The 17,057-nt window shown below is 44.2% G+C and overlaps 1 protein-coding gene across 1 annotated transcript; it reads right to left on the minus strand.

Annotated features, from left to right (window-relative positions):
* Window positions 1–3,597: 3,597 nt before the first annotated feature.
* Window positions 3,598–9,549, minus strand: Gimap6 (GTPase, IMAP family member 6). The gene is given in 3 exon segments (XM_013126066.3): window positions 3,598–4,351; window positions 5,776–5,860; window positions 9,361–9,549. Coding segments are annotated over 3 exon segments (915 nt in total). The 3' UTR covers window positions 3,598–3,710.
* Window positions 9,550–17,057: the final 7,508 nt, after the last annotated feature.

Below are 17,057 nucleotides of genomic sequence, written 5' to 3' on the forward strand. Positions count from 1 at the left end.
GGGCTCCAGCTCTTCTCACCCCTTGAGCTTTGATCTGAAGCAAAGCACTCAATGGGAGAAGTCTCTGAGCGTGTTTCCTTAGTTCAAGAACCCAAACACCTTCATTTTCTCTAGGTTTGGTTGATTTCTCTCTATCCAGTGTGTCTCTATAGGAGTTTGGCCAGCAAGAAGCTCGGTGTAATTTGGAACCAGACTGACACTCTGAGGGTTTATTTCTTGACCCATCTTTGTAGAATTAACAAGACTACAGGGGTCATTGTAAGAATTAGACTGCAGCAGCACCAGAGTGAGGAGCAGAAGTCAAATCACCTGTTGGTACTCATCATACTACTAGTCTTCTGTCATTACTACCATTTGCTCCTTCCCTATTAACAGACCTACACCATTCCCTAGAAAGCAAAGTGTCCACATGAGCACTACTTTCCACAGGGTTTCCTGTGGCCAGCAGCAGCCATATGACCAAGAAACATAAGCAGAAGTATTGTGGGTTTCTGCACTTCCTTCACCTTGGTAAGAAAAAAACCTGTTCTCCTGCTTCTCCTTGTGACTCAGAGTCTAGAAGTTGCTCTCAAAGAATGCTGAGTAGGAAGGGAGGCAAACATGACTGATGGTGCTTATCTTTCCACATATATGCTCAGAACTTTGATTGCAAAGTCACTGTAGAGAATTATCTCTTGAGGGGTAGACAAACAATATTAATGTAACATGCCTGGGCTAATGGGGGAGCAATCCCCGCATCCCACAGGGAATTGTAGAGCAGTTGTAACACATGGGGAGAAGTCAACCATGACAGCGAAAGGATACTTCCTGAGCTGAGAAACAGACATTGATTATCTGAGCTAAGACCTCCAAGTTGACTTGTCAGGGCTTGCAGACAAGGAGCCTTATTGGAGAGGGGCAGAATGTGGTCTGAAGAGTCCATCTGACTCTAGAACCTACACAGAGAACTGCAGATAGCTGGCAGGCTATCTAAGCCCTCCTACAGAGCAAGCCTGAGATCCAACCACCTTCTCTTTGCTCAGGACTCCTTTCCCTCCCTGCTCAGTAATGGAATGAATTACTATAGATACACAGTACCTATAGATCCATTGTATCCTTGGAATATTATTACAAAATGCCAGGCTTATCTTTAATACTCTTGTTTCAGATAGATGATTCAGTCTGGGAATAAAATGCCTGATCGGTTGTGCCCAATTCTCAGTGCTGAGGCTACCTCGGGGCAGAAGGAGGGGATCAAGGAGGGAAGGCCTTGGTCATATCCGGCTCCTGGGAACCAGGGTTGAGGAAACAGTCTGTTTCCTGTTTGGAGAAGTCAGAACAATACAGGGAAGTCCATTCACTTCATCAGGTACTTCCCAGCAACATTTCAAACCAGGGCCATGGCTGCCATTTGCCCAAAGAAGTGATTTATGACATTTTTGCCTGTGCAAGGGAGGTTAGAAGTTCCTCTTTCCAGGCAGATAGAGGAGACTGGACTCAGGCCTGCAGATAAGCAGCTAGCAGTACCCAAGGCTATATCTTCTGGGTCCTGACAGTCCTCACGTGGTCCTTACAACTCCACTTCCCAACCCTCTGTGGGGAAGGGAACTCAGTCTCTGCTGCATGGGTGAAGAATTGGTAGGGATGTCCCTGAAAGGGAATCGGGAGTCTGTTCCCTCCTTCCTCCTGTTAGCTTCCCATCAGCTGGTCACACCCCCAGGACCTTTCCTGAATCTCACAGAAGTTCAGGTGCATCTGAGGCACAAGAGCTTGTACAGTTGTTCCTTTAAGAGGTCTGAGCCAATGTCCTGTTTCCTTCTTTTGTTGGCTACACCTTCTCTGTAGGAGCATCTCTCCAGGGAGAGATCCCTGTATTGAAGAGTTCTTGTGGAAACCAGGTTTCCGCCATACATGCTGTCTAAGCACCTAACTTCTTTTGCAGGTTCCCTTCTTTCAAAGACTCCTTTCCTTCTATTCACCCTTCCAAATGATCTTCCTGCAGAGCTCATTTACATATGTAGACCCTCCCTTCACCCCATTCATGCACCTGCCATGGAAAAGGAGGTTCATGGAAGTATGAAACTATCCTTTGCTCTCTAAAATTCTCAATGCTCCATGCCGATGTAGACACCCCAGTATCCTATAGCCTCAGGGTAAGGTTCTCCTAGGCCAAGGCTTACTCCTTCAATTCTTACTCCAACTCCACTCATAGGAAGTGCCCATGAGATTGTTGATTATGGTTCAAAAGAATCAAGTGTCATTTTTATTCTATCTATCTATCTATCTATCTATCTATCTATCTATCTATCTATCTAACCTCTCTCTAGGTTCCTATTCACATTCTTCCATAGCCTAGGATACATAGTGCCATGCATATCAGAGTCACTGTGATTACCAATCAGTTCAAACTTCTTTTCCCAAATTGTACAAAAATCATAGAGGCAAATGGTACCAATTGACCAAGGCTTTATTGGGGGTATGTGGTGGAGCACAGGGGAGACAATACACAGGAAGGTTCTGGGTTGGCTCCCTTAGATTTTTGACTCCTCAGGATCTCTGCCATGTCCTGTATGCCTTCAGCTCTGTTGCAAGGTTTGCATTCACATGGTCGTCTGCTCCTATATGCTCAGTCCAATTGTGCTTAGCTCACAAGAGATGGAGGAGGCACTACCCCCCCATCCCAGGAAGGGCATATATGTTTCAGATTGAGTCATTGAGCTCATGTGGTCATTGCAGCAAAGTCTCTCAAAAGTTTAGAACATGGTTATAGAACACAACCTATTAAAACACCTCACTCTGTGGAAGAAAACCCTAACTGATGATCTGTGTCTCTCTATTCTCTCGTTGTCATTTTCTACCCACTACACAGGGCAGACACTTTGTAATCATAATGTCAGTCCCCCTTTATGGGTAAGGATGAAGGCAAAGAAATGCTCGATTCATTCCTGATGACCTTGGCTAGGCAGCTGTACAACTTACATGAAAGAAAGAGCCAGATGATGGCAAGACGCTTTGGTTGTACCAGAGATTAGACGCAAAACATAAAGTGTGATATCAGTGGGAGAGAAGGCCCCCTGTCAGGGCACTGTGCTGGACACAGAATGTAGCTGGGACCCCTGAACCGAGGCCTCACCCCATTGCCACATCTTACCTAGGGCCTGGAAAGTTCTCTGTGGGGACAGAGGGAGCAGGCAACAAGGGCTGGACACAGGCTGCAGCTGCTGATGGAATGTCCTTATGGTGGTCTGAATGAGAATGATCCCTTTAGGCTCATTCTCATACTTGGTCACCAGGGAGTAGCACTCTTTGAAGGGATTAGGAGGTATGGCCTTGTTGAAGGAAGTATGTCACTGGGGGGTGGATTTTGAGGTTTCAAAACGCCCATTCCAAACCCAGAGTCTCCCTCTTCCTGCTGCCTGTGGATCTGGATGTAGAACTCTCAGCTACTTCTCCAGAACTAGGTCTGCCTACCCTGCTGCCATGCTCCCTGCCATAGTGATAATGGACTAAACCTCCGAAACTGTAAGCAAGCCCTAACGAGATGCTTCCTCTTACAGGAGTTGCCATGGTCATGGTGTCTCTTCACAGCGATAGAACACTAAGACACTCCTGCTTATGGCCAGTCTGTGCTCATATGGATGCTCTCCCTATCAGGTACCTACAGGTCTTCTCAGAGGGCGTCTGGATCTGGGGCAGCCTTTCCAGCCAGGACCTCAAACCGTGCTCTGTGGTTAAACTGCTTTGCTGGGAACATTTGGAAGTTCTGCGGTGTAACAGTGGCCCTCGTTTTCCCACAAGATCATTTCTATTTTCTCCATAAGGTCCTTCAGCTGGGCCTCCTGCTCATCCCCCTGTGCCCTGTTGTTGAAGCCACAGTGTCTCCTCGCACATGCAACATCCAGATCATCCAGGCTCTTGTTACTGTTCTTTTGGATATAGTCTTCCAAGGAGCCCTCGTCCAGGTCTTCCTTCCGAGTGAACACCAGAATGGTGTAAGCCAGGATCCCTTTTCCAAAGATCTCCTGGAGGTGCCTGGCAGCTAGCTGGTCCTCTGCAGTGTACCGGCCCACCTGAATCACCAGCAGCACTACGTGGGGCCCTGGAGAAGAAAAGACTCCACAAATCTTTTCAGCTGTTACCTCAGGCTTGTCCTGAGGTGACAAAATGTCTGGGGTGTCGATCACCTCAAGTTCCTTTCCATCCCACTCTCTATTCCCCTTCTGAAAGGTCCTGGTCACTGGTCTAGAGCTGATTTTGGACTCAAATACTTGCCTGCCAAGGATGCTATTTCCTGTTGCACTTTTCCCACTTCCTGTTTTCCCCACCAGAAGGATCTGCAGTCTCTGTGGGATGAGCTCTTTCTCCTTTAGACCTAGAAAAAGAATTTTACAAAACAAACCATCAGAGGGAAATGGGGCAGAGATTATTTTCTCTGTTTATTAGAGGCCAGGCCCCTGCACATCTGAGAAACAGAGTCCCAGGAAGAGGAAAGTAGCAAAGACAAAGACCAGCATCTGTCCCTGGGCTTATATTCTTAGCCTGTGTCCTAGAAGGCAGAGGTAAACATTCCTACAAAGAGGGAAATCAGAGCCACCAGCTGAGAAGGGAGACTCATATGCCAACTAAGCACTATCTAATCCAACGTCAAGATTTTTAATTACAGCTGGGGCTGGGGGCTAGGAAGAAAAGGCCCTTCTCCCAGCCCTGCAGGTACTAAGACCCAAACCACACAAAGTGGCAAATGGTAGTTTCCAAGTGTGGTTCCCATGGGTCTCAGATCACAGAGCGCTAACCCTGCCAGAGGCAGCTAGGCTCTGCCTTCAGACCTTAGCATACTCTGGTTTTGCTTCTACCTGCATCCCAGGCTGACCTGCAATCATCTTGGCTCTCTTGAGCTTTTCCAAATAGGGACAGAAATGAATTTGAGTGGATTCATGGATGTTTTGATTAAGTATGAACAGCTGAATGTCCATTCCTGTCTACTTAGCCAAGGCACAGTTAGGGCCAAAGAATAACTCTTTTCTGAGCAGCTGGAGTTCAAACTTAAAAGCTAAATGCATCGTGAGATGCAGAGAAGGGACTTTTCATATAAACGACTAACTTTGCTTCCTGTAAGAAGTGAAAAAGTCTTAGCCTGTGTTGATGACTTTCCCATATGGTAGAATAACTGGTTTTTTTCTGATGGCCCTAGCCCATCAAACTCATAAAGAAAAAAATCATTCATGTTAAAATACAGTGAGTCACAAATAATTTCTTCTAGAAAGAAAACATGGGTAGGTTTCCGGCATCCCCAAATGCCATCTTCCTAGGATAGGTGGCAAAGGTGAATCTCTGAGAAGACTGAGCCCAGTCCTTAACAATGGCCAATGGTGACATTCTGCTTGCTTGTATTGTACTGCTAATCAATGTGACACATCAGATACAGCTAACTACCCACACAAGGACTGGCTTCCAGAGCTGTGGGTAAAGACTGGTCTTTTTTTTTTTTTTTTTTTTTTTACCATGTCTGGGACCAGCATGTCCTTCTCAGGGAGAGGCTTAGAGGTGAAGGCTCTTTTCCTTGGAACTGGCATTCCTTACCTCCTATGGTCATCCACCTATTAGGGATCCCTCTCCTTAGTTTTTTTCTTGTGTAAAGAGGAGCTATCTTGCTTTATTTGGCTACGGTGGGTAAATCTATGTAATGAGGGCCTTCACTTCTCCTCCCAGCACTCAATAAGTGGTATTGTGTCCATTTGCACACCAGTGTTCCCATCTACACCTCTCCGATTCTCCTCTGATAGGAAAGTAGTGTACCTTTTGTCAACCCTTGTACGGAGTCCAGGGGCACCTGCCTTGTGGGACTCTTCTGGGGACTGTGTCCACATTCTCCTTCTTCCACCTACAGGAGACAATCATACATTTAAATACATGTACATAACTTTATTTTGTGTGTGTGTGTGTTTGTGTGTGTGCATGCGTGCACATGTGCATGTACTTATAAACTTGTGCATGCACACAGTAAGTAATGTGCCATAGTGCACACGGAAAGGTTAGAGGACAACTTCCAAGAGTCTGTTCTCCCCTTCCCCTGTGGATTCCCAGAATCAAACTCAGGGGTTAGGTTCTCATGGCAAGCACTGTTATCCATTGAGCCATCCCTCCATCCTATAAATTTTACTGACTGCGTTTTAAGGGGCACTTGTCTTTTTCTTGTTAGGGCAAAGTTATCCCACATGTATGGGTATGTATGTGCTTGATGAAGAATGGGGAAGAGGATTATGGGGGGGCTTTAGTAACCCCACGCCCACTGCTGCATTCTCCACCATGAGTTGAAGAGATGATTTATCATAGAGAAAGGAGCCTCTGAATTTGTTTGGGTAGACAGTGTCCAGAGCTGCGCACTGAGGGCCCAGGGCAGGGAATGGTGTCCGGAGGAGAATGGTGAGGAACAGGGAGAAGAGAAGGAGGCATCATGGTTTTGGTTTTGTGTCTCAGACCATATAAGATCTACATGGGCAGGATCGGGAAGTTATGGGGAGGGTAAGGATTTGGGTCTTGAGTCTAGAAAGAACCACCTAGGTTTTAGCACTGGGGATTCACATGGCTGAAAGTCAGCAGCTGTCTTCAACAGTTACAAGCGAGGTGGAAGCCATGGGGGCCTTCGTAGTGTGTGACAGAACTCTGCTGATAACTGGGCACCTTAGTGTGCAATAGAGACATAGTCATTGGCTAGGATGCTCACATTGCCTGGGCCTCAGTGTTCTTTCAGGGTGAATCATAGGCCTAAATCTGAAGAGACCTGCTCCTCTAATGTCACAGCATATTCACAGGTATAGATCACCTTTTAGTTCTCTTTGCAAATTAGAGCCACAGCATCCCAGCCAGGAATTCCCAACACTGCTCTGATGAGTGTGACGCTTGCTTACTTCCTGGGCTAACATCATCCTCTGTTTCAAGGTCCTGCAGTGTTGTTATTAGATTGATGTTCCATACGGGGTTAGGAGGGAAGCTGCATGATCCATGACTTTCTTGGGACCCTCACAGCCAGATTAAAGAATCCAGACAAAAGCTCTGGGGTGGGGCACCCACTGCAGATCTGGACTTGTCACAGCACTGTTGGGTCTTCTACTCTACTCAACTACAGATTGCCTCATCTTCTCTGAATCCCAGGGAGAAGCCAGTGGGAGTCACTGAAGGCACTACTTTGTGACATGCCGTTATGACGTTCAGCAAATGTCTGGCTTAATGGGCTAACATGTGGGTGCAGGAAGCTGAAGAAAGTCTGATGGCTCCCAAGGAAGAGTGAGGAAGTATCCCAGGCAGATAGCCTCACTCAGCTCTGGTCAATTGCATCCTGGCTTGAGCAGCATTCCAACTTTCTTGGCTGTCTTTGTGCCTCCTGCATCTATGACCTGGAGGCCTACAAACTACAGACCCCTCAGTCTTACAGTACGGTGTTCTCTAACTTCATTGGCTCTTAGGAGAACAGATGGATAGACAGAAAACAGTTCTCAGCAGATGAAGCTGGGGAATGCAGAGCACAGGAGTCACCCAGGGCAATAGTTACATACACAGCACCCTGCTCACAGCACTGTCAAAGGAAGAAGGCTGAATCCTCCAAGCCTCACTGACCCTCTCTGGATAGTGCCACACACACACACACACACACACACACACACACACACACACACACACACACACACACGGTACACTTCCAATTTTTATCTCCATCCCAGATGAGAAAGACAGTATCACCCTGGTTACATTGCTCAGAAAGAAAGTGAAACTTAGAAGGAGCCCCGGGGAGCCTTGACCATTGGAGGTAGCAGACATGGCTCAGAGTAGAAAGCTTGTGGGGTGTGCAAGACTCTGACTTCAGGTCCCCATCACTGAATGAAAACAAACATTAAGCATAAAGGTCACCACAGAACACAAAGTCCTCCTGGTTTCTGTGCTAGAGCTCTGTCTATCACACCACTTACACTTATGTAAGCCACACACACAGGTTTATAAACATACAAACATGTTTGCAACACATACAACATACACAAAAACACATGTATAAAACAAAACGAACTGATTTTCTGTGGGCTTTCTCGCCTTACATTTCTTTTATTGAAAATAGATTTTTTTCTGTACAAAATATTCGGATTGTGGTTTCCCCTTCCCCAACTCCCCCCAAATCCTCCCCACCTCCCTCCCATCAGAGTTCACATCCTTTTTGTCTCTCCTTAGAAAACGAATAGGCATATGAAGAATAATAGTAAAATAAAAAAGATAAAACAAAAACAAACAAGCCAGAATAGGACAAAACAAGCAAACAAACAAACAGATGAAGAAGAGCTAAAGAAAACATAAGAGAAACACATACAGATGTTAACAATCACAGGAATCCCATTAAAAACTCAAAACTGGAAGCCACAAATGTCCTGACAAAACATTATGAGAGGAAGAACTTACAACCACAGATGCTGTTGAGTTAATTTTGTGTTAACTATCTATGACTCACAAATGAAAAATTAGTTTTGTGGGCTTTTTGATTCATTTCATTTTGTTTTGACTTTTTCTTTTTGTCTTATGGGTTTTTTGATTGTTTATTTTGACCTTCAGGTTTTTAAAATTTTTTTAAAGAGAGATCATAAAGTTTGATCAGTAAAGAGGTGGGGAGAAGGGGAAATGATCAAAATATATTCTATGAAAATAATTAAATAAATAAATAATTAATTAAAAATAATTAAATAAAAATATAAACATGATATCTACCATATATTCACCATGCATACATGTAAACACACACAAATATGAATGTATACATGTGTCACACATGCCATTTATACAGCCGAAAACATTCAACACACACGTACACACAAATTAAACACATATATAACTCCAAACATGACACATATAATACATAAAAAACAGTGTAGCCCATTCATACACACACATGTAAACATGAATACAAACGAATAGAAATAAACATACATAGCCACTCACACATGCCTGTGAATACACAAAAATGCATACGACATGTATAGATACATAAGCTTTACATACATATATAATACAAACACTATACACTATACACTATACACAGTTTATATGCCACACAGGCATATAAACACATATATACACAAGTGCAAATGTTCATAAACAGTACACATCCTCAAACAAACACACACATACAAGACATACATACATACAAACGGCATATACACACAAGTAAAAACATATAAATTCAAACAAGACACACACCACACACACATACAAGACATACATATTTACAAACGGCATATACACACAAGTAAGATCATATGCAAATCCAAACAAGACACACACCACACACACACACACACACACACACATACATGTAAATACATACACACACACAGCGGGACTTACCATCGGGCTGACTGACAGGCAAGAATGGCTCCATTTCCTGTCTCCTGAAGCCTTGCACTCCCATGAAATTTCTGGCTTTCCGGGCGGGGCCAAACTGCAGTATTTTTTGTAGGGGGATCTCAGCAGCTGGAAAACGTTTTCCATAGTGTATGAGCCAATGGACTCTGCTCCCCTGTAAAGCTAATCCATCCTTCAAGCCATATTTTATCAGCAAAATATGTTCTGAGCTCGAGAGCGGCCCTTCAAAGAGCAGCTCCCTGTGAGCTGAGAAACAGGAAGTGAGCAGAAACACACGCCGGACTCTTCCGCTTACAGTCTAGGAAAAGATTTTTAAAAGAACATAGTGTCTTGGTTATTTTTATTCTGATCCACGGTGACAAGGCTGGGAGAATTAGGAAACTGCAGATCTCCGTCAGCTTGTCTCAGGGACATGAACCCTTGATCCACCTTTTGGAACGGAACTCACTTCTCAGGGTGACGCCATAATTCAGGACTGGACAAGCATTCATCATCCCTTTTCTTCCCCCAATCCTTCTTCTAAAAATCTCTTCTTGGAACTGTTAAGTTTCAATCCTGGGACAAATGGCTGAGATGCCTATTTAACTTATCAAAGTAGACCTGGCCTCCAGGCTCTCCCAGCATCCCTCAGACCCTCCCTGTTACAGGATATGGCTGGGATACCCCACCCTCTGTGCTAAATTCTCCAGCCCAGGGGCTGGGCTGCCCTTGCCCCAGAGGCTCTTCCCCATTTAATCCAGGCATTTTGGCTACCCATCCCTTTTGTCTCATTGGCCTCCTGCTGCACTTGGTTCCCCTCTCTCCCCTCTCCCTTACCCTCCACCCCTCCTCCCATGGCCCAGCTCAGCCTGGTCATGTCCACTCTGGACTCTCCAGATGTCCCTGTCTCTGCCTCTGGCTATGCTCTCCCACTTGTCTACAATTAACTTTCCCTTCCACCATACCTATGAGCACTCACGTCCTTCCCTTTTATTTTGTTTTTTCATCCATCAAAAACTCCATAGACACCATATCATGTGTGCACCTACATACATAAACACAGGAAAAAAATAAATATGAAAAAAGGAAAAAATACAAAACCGTGCAACTGTATGAGAAGGTTCAATGGGAGCTTGCAGGATCCTAGTGACCTGAGTTCAATCCTTGGAATGCATACAAAGGTAGAAGGAGAGAATTATCTCCATAAAGATTACCCCTGACTGCCACACATGTGCTGTGTCACACACATGCATTTATCTCTGTCTCAGACACAAGGTGAGTAAATACATATAAAAGAATGTTTGAATCAAGAGTTGAGGTATGCTGAGATGAAAAACTAATGAGTGACAAAACTATACACTTTTACTATGAAAATTAATTGACAGGAAAATACAAAGCAAGGCCCTTGCACATCTCAACTGTGATGTTATATTATATATGATTTAATACAGTTTGCCTGAGGGTTCAGAATGCAGAGCTATCCACAAGCCATAGAGGCTAGGCAGTGGTGGTACACATCTTTAACCCCAGGACTCAGGAGACAGAGGCAGATGGAACTCTTTCAAGTCCAAGACCATCCTGGGCTACACAAGAGTAAATCAGTCCAAAAGAGTAACTGAGCTCAAGCCTTTAATCCCAGCACTCTGGATCACATGCCTTTAACCCTAGCAATAGGGAGGTAGAGACAGGAGTGATATGGCTGGGTAGAGAGAGGTACATAAGGCAGGAAGAGACAGGAACTCAGAGCATTGCCTCTGAGGACTCATGGAGAGTGCATTGCAGTCTGAGGATTCATGGAGCCAGGATCACCCTTTCATTGTGAGGTAGGGGTAAGAGCTAGTATCTGGCTGCTTTGCTTTTCTGATCTTCAGCTTGAACCCCAATATCTGTGTCTGGGTTTTTATTATTCTTGCTACACTCAGCTCAAAGTTTTAAGTGTAAAGACAATAGTAAAGTACTATGGGCAATGAAAGAGACATGGCCAAGGCATGGACACACCTTAAATATGAAATAAGAACACTTACCAATCTTTTACAAAACATCAATCAGTATCCTTAGCAGTGGAAGTTTACAACGGTGTGATTAACTGCTCTGTTTCACTTGTTAAGTCACCATAAGCGCGTGTAATGCCTGGTAGTGCCAATTTGACCCCTGTGATTGAAAACTGCACACCCTTTATCTGAAGTCATTCGTGCATGTGGCTGTGGACACACATGCATTTATTTTGTATGACACTGTGAAACAATCTCGTGCTCTACAAAGTTCATATTTGAGAACCACACGATTGTGTTACCAAAAAATCCCCTACACACTTAAATGTCATGCTTTGGTGATGTCATGCTCAGTGGGTTAGATAACTGGCTACTCTTGGGGTGGTCCTGGGTGCAGCACCGGCATCACAAGCAAATCCGAGGTATCAGGAAAAGAAAGCTGTTTGTACTAAGAGAATGTATGTACTGCCTTTATTGCCAGGAGAGAGAGAGAGAGAGAGAGAGAGAGAGAGAGAGAGAGAGAGAGAGAGAGAGAGAGAGAGAGAGTCTTTATTTTGCAAGTGCTAAGAGGTCTCTCTCTTGTAGGAGGGAACAGTCTTATATATAGTCTTATAACACAGTGGAAAAACCCCAGGTGGAAGAGAGCATGTTTTCCTCCTGCTAGATGCTGATGTCAGTGGAGCAATGTGGGGGCAGTAAGCCAGAACTAGAAAACAGGATGTGGCTATCAGCTGACAACTCAGAGACCCTGTGGGGGCTAGGCCCCAATATCTCCCCCTTTTTTATTTTTTGAAATTTTGTTTGAACTGTTTGTTACTCTATAGAATCTTCCACACAGATTTCTTTGGTTCTCAGGCCATGTTGTAGGCTTTTGCTATTTTTCTCAGGGGCTACAGCCATACCCACTCCTTGTAAAAAGTTTTTAGAGATGACTCACAAAATTGACCTTAAATTTGTAGCAATAACAAACCCTGTATAAATGCAACATTTATAAACAATATTTGGGAATGTGGGCGTCATTCTTTCCAAACTACTTCCTACTGTTAAGGGGCGCTGAAATACCAGGGGGATCATGACAAAAAACAGATACCTGTTGAAGTCCTTGTTTTTGCGGTCTGCAAGGCTGCGTTATCTCAGCTGTTTTAGATGTTGGATCACCTGGGCCACTGCTTTGGGAGGTCCTGCTTCATCAATCCATACTAGTCTGGAAGGAACCCACAGCGTTTTATTTTCTGTGGAAACAAAAGCAGAAATTCTTTTCCCAAATAACCTGTCCTTATATTTAAATTTAGAAGTCAAAGCATTTTCAAAACATGTAAGTTGGATTATTTCAGCAGCATTGATAATCAAATGTCTTTTAGCAGTTTTTGTTCCTTTCTTAGCAATTAAACAGTTTAAAGACAACACAACAGCACACAGTATGCAGACTCTCCGTGTATTTTCCAGTCCATATACTTTTACCTTTTCCTTTTCTTTCACTTAATAACAGTACCTCGTTTACTAACTGTTACCAATTTTCAATTCACCCATTTTCAATCCATCCTCAAACCGAGGATGATCCCTCAGGCAAAAGCCTTAAGATTTAATCAATCCACCCTCCAACTGAAGGTGATCTCTCAGGTTCCCCTTTCTTTCCCAACCTTGGTGTCAGGTGAAGGCCTGGAGATTTAGTCTGGTACCCCTAATTTGGTACCCCTTTCCAATAAACCCTCATAGCCTTACTTGCTGGCTAGTCTTTGAGGGCGATCTCTCAGTCCCCCTTTACTTTCCTGACCTCAATGGATCAGGCAAAAGGCTGGAGATTAATTCAATACACCTTCTCCTTAGAATGTGATCTCTCAAGCAAAAGCCTGGGGATTTGACCATTCAATTTTACTGTTAGAAGTTGAGGTACCTGTTTTCAAATCTTTTCTTTCTCGAGTCTCTCCTCTCCTGGGTCTTCTTTCTAGCCGATCTTTCCCAGTCTTCCCAAGTCTCTCTGGATCTCGGTGGGACCTCCAATTGCAGCACCCTCGCCACAAGCAAATCCGAGGTATCAGGGAAAGAAAGACCAGATGTCCAGCTGTTTGTACTAAGAGGATGTATGTACTGCCTTTATTGCCAGGAGAGAGAGAGAGAGAGGGAGAGAGAGTCTTTATTTTGCAAGTGCTAAGAGGTCTCTCTCTTGTAGGAGGGAACAGTCTTATATATAGGCTTACAACACAGTTTGAGGGGATCTGTGCCCTTTTCTGACCTCTTCATGTACCAGACATACACATGGGGCAATACACACATGTAGGAAAACACTCATTCCCAGTAAATAAGTAAATAAATAAACCTCGCTCTTAAGTAAGTTCACAGTTTTGTCTTTGCCACATTCATAGCTCTTGTGGGCTATGTGTTGGTCACACCTGTGTCCGTCTTCCAGCGTTGTAGTTTAATTTATTCATCAAGTGCCTTATCATGGTCGGTTCTTAGGACTCACATACTGCTCTTTCTTCCATCACCCATATAAACGTTGTTGCTCTTCCTATAGTCAAAATGAGGCATCTGCTTTTGATTCTGATAGTATATTTACTGTTTTCTGCAAGACTGCCATGAGCAGCTCAGATCTGTGGCAGATCAGATCAGAGGTCAGTATGGTCTTTAGCGAGAATATCATAGTATTTGTTTCTGTAGCATAATTGCACCTGACGTGGAAGATGAAGGATATAAATGTGATATTCTGACATTGAATTCTCCCCAACTTTCACTCCCCAGTCTCTCACTTGTGATGGTTTTATTTTTTCTGGAGTGAGTTCCCTGGGTTTTGGTTTTGAACGGATATTTGGAGACCCCAGGGACCAAAGTTGGGTGCTTTTATTCTAAAGTTTGTATTTTACCAGGAACTGGGGAACTAGTGCTACTGAACAGGGAATACTTTAGTCTTCTTACTGAATCTCTGGATTCACTCACAACAAAGAGAAAATGTAGTCCCAGAGAGTTCAGCTGACACCTCCAGTCACCATCTGGGAAACCAACCTTCTCCTTTGAGTTTATAGCTCACAGTTCCCATCACAATTTAAGGTCCTTCTGCTTCCTTCTCTCCCTCTCCCTCTTCTCTCTCTCTCTCTCTCTCTCTCTCTCTCTCTCTCTCTCTTTCTCTCTCTGTCTCTCTGTCTCTCCTTCTCTCTCTTTCTGTCTGTCTGTCTGTCTGTCTCTGTCTGTCTTTCTCTTTCCTTCTTTCCTTCTTTCTTTCTTTCTTTCTTTCTTTCTTTCTTTCTTTCTTTCTTTCTCTCTCCCTCCATTCACCCCCCCTTCCCTCTCCTGAGCCAGGGTTTCTTCATATGGCCCAGGCTGACCTTGAACTTGCCATCTTCCTGTTCTAGCCTCTTGGATCCTGGGATTGTACCGCTAGTGCCAGGATTTGTTTGTCTTTCTGTATGTATTTTACTACTATGTTAACCTCTACTTCCTGAAAACCAAATACTTCTTTTGTTCAATTCTCTCAAACACAGCATGTCTGCACAGCAGATGGTTCACAGTCTTTCTTATGAACCCACCTCTGTTTCAGAGCCTAGGCTCCTGTTTTCTAACTAGCAGCTGGAAGACAAAAGGAGCATATGGCTGTCGGTGAAAAGTGACGTGTTGAATACTCCATTCAACTCTGGGGTTTTTGGAGAAAAAGTCACAGTTACAAGTAAATGGCTCTTAAGAATGGTGACTATATAAACACAACATTTTAAAAATTTAAGTTAGAAATAAGCTTGCTTCACATGTCAATCCCAGCTCCCTCTCCCTCCCCCTCTTCCCTCATTGTGGGATGGGCAGCCAAAGTCCATTTGTATGCCAGGGATAAATACTACCCAAGGCCCTTGCACTTGCTGTGCTTTGGACCATCTTTAAGGACTTTATTTGGGTTAACTCACTTCACCGTCAGCTTCTGTTGAGGAAGAAACTGTTCTCTTCTCAGCCTAACAGATGAAGAAACAGGCACAGAAGGCTGAGCTTTCTATTAACTCCCTTGGGTTGCTATGACTAAGAGCCTAGCAGAAATAACTAAAAGGAGGAAGTAGTTATTCTTGTCAGAATGTAATTTTAGAATCCAGGCAGACTGCCGTTCAGCCAGTTAACCACAGCAAATGCCCCTCACAGGTGCTGCCTGGGGCACCACCGAGGCCTTGTCCAGGAATCTCCAGTTAGCAGACTTTCTCACCTGGTGAGATGAATCTACACCAAAGGGGATTTTGATGGCCGTACATTCTGCCCTCCACCCTCTTCCCTGACTGGGAGTCAGAGCCAGACTGCAGGGTCCTGCTAAGAAACAACCCCTCATGCCCAGAAAGCCATAAAAGATTCCCACTTCTGCAGTCTCTGCAGCCATGCTGTCGCCTGTCTATCTGTGTGTTCGTGTGTCAATGACTTTTCTAATAAACGCTTTAGCAACCAACAACTTACCTTACCATCCATACTGACCTGAATCCAAGACTTTTCAAGCTTGTTTCATGGCTTCAGAGGGTTTGGAATGGAATTCTCAGAAGGAGACACAGGACACGGAAGCTTTTCTGCTAGGAAACAGCTTTATTTGTGCTGGCACATGCTCAGCAGATTCATGGCTGAAGGCTGAGCCCTGAATGCAAGGCTTTGCCTTGTATATGTTTTTAACCTTTAGTCCCCTTATATAGTAATATGCATCCTCACTGGGCATTTCATTTATGACTCTAAGACTCTGTGGATGCAATAGCATCACTATGATACTACAGCACCCAGGTGGCAGGGAGGAGCCTTCTTTCTTCTCTTTTCTCTCTAGGGGCCCTGACCACAGGTCCAGTCCATCATAGCAAAGACGCAATCTGTATTATGTCTGGGTTCGCAGACTGTGGGATGATGCCACGCTTATCAGGATTGATCATCTTCCCTGAAAATATTCCCACAGATACACCCAGAAGTATCCCTTACTATTTATTGCCTACATGATTCTAAATTCAGCCAAGTTGATGATTCATCATAAGCATTTTGCCAAGGCATAGATCATGGAGTGGTCACCCTGGGATTTGGATGGTTAATTCATCTCCTGAAACACACCACACACACACACACACACACACACACACACACACACACACACACACACACACACGCACTTTAGCTTTTCAACACTTGAATTCAAGCAGGGCTTCACATATACTGATCAGGGTGCTCTATATTGACTTATGTCCATAAGTCCCCTACCTGCCTATTTTGAGACAGACTTTCATTAAGATTCTCAGGCTAGCCTCCCATATTATTAAGCATCAGCATAATTTCATGAGATCACTCTTGAAGTACCATGTGATCTAAGTGAACTGGAAAAAACAGAAAGATTCTCCTTCCAGCAATTTTATCTCCACGGCTAGAGCATTTGTGCGGCTGAGGGAGATCCTGTATGTCTTCATATGCATAAAATAGACACAATTTTGTGTCTGGGCTGCTGTATAGATCCTGCCCCTCGGGCCAGCACTTAGGAAGGAAGGTTGACCATCTCCTTTTCTCAGACTCACAACTCATGTGGAAATGTGTCCTGACTAGTCTGCAAGTCTCAGATTGAGGGCAGTTGTGACATGGAGCAGAGCTGCCCCTGCCAATCCACCTGTCAGAGGGTAACAAAAACAGCATCTGGTCTGAGTTATAGAACCCAAGTGTTCATCCAAGCAATGGACTGATGTGACTGGGAGGGTGTTAGTTAGCTGTGTATGATGATGTTTTTCTTTT

Source organism: Mesocricetus auratus, unplaced genomic scaffold (genome assembly GCF_017639785.1).
Source record: "Mesocricetus auratus isolate SY011 unplaced genomic scaffold, BCM_Maur_2.0 Super-Scaffold_100125, whole genome shotgun sequence".
In the NCBI taxonomy this organism is placed as follows: Eukaryota; Metazoa; Chordata; class Mammalia; order Rodentia; family Cricetidae; genus Mesocricetus; species Mesocricetus auratus.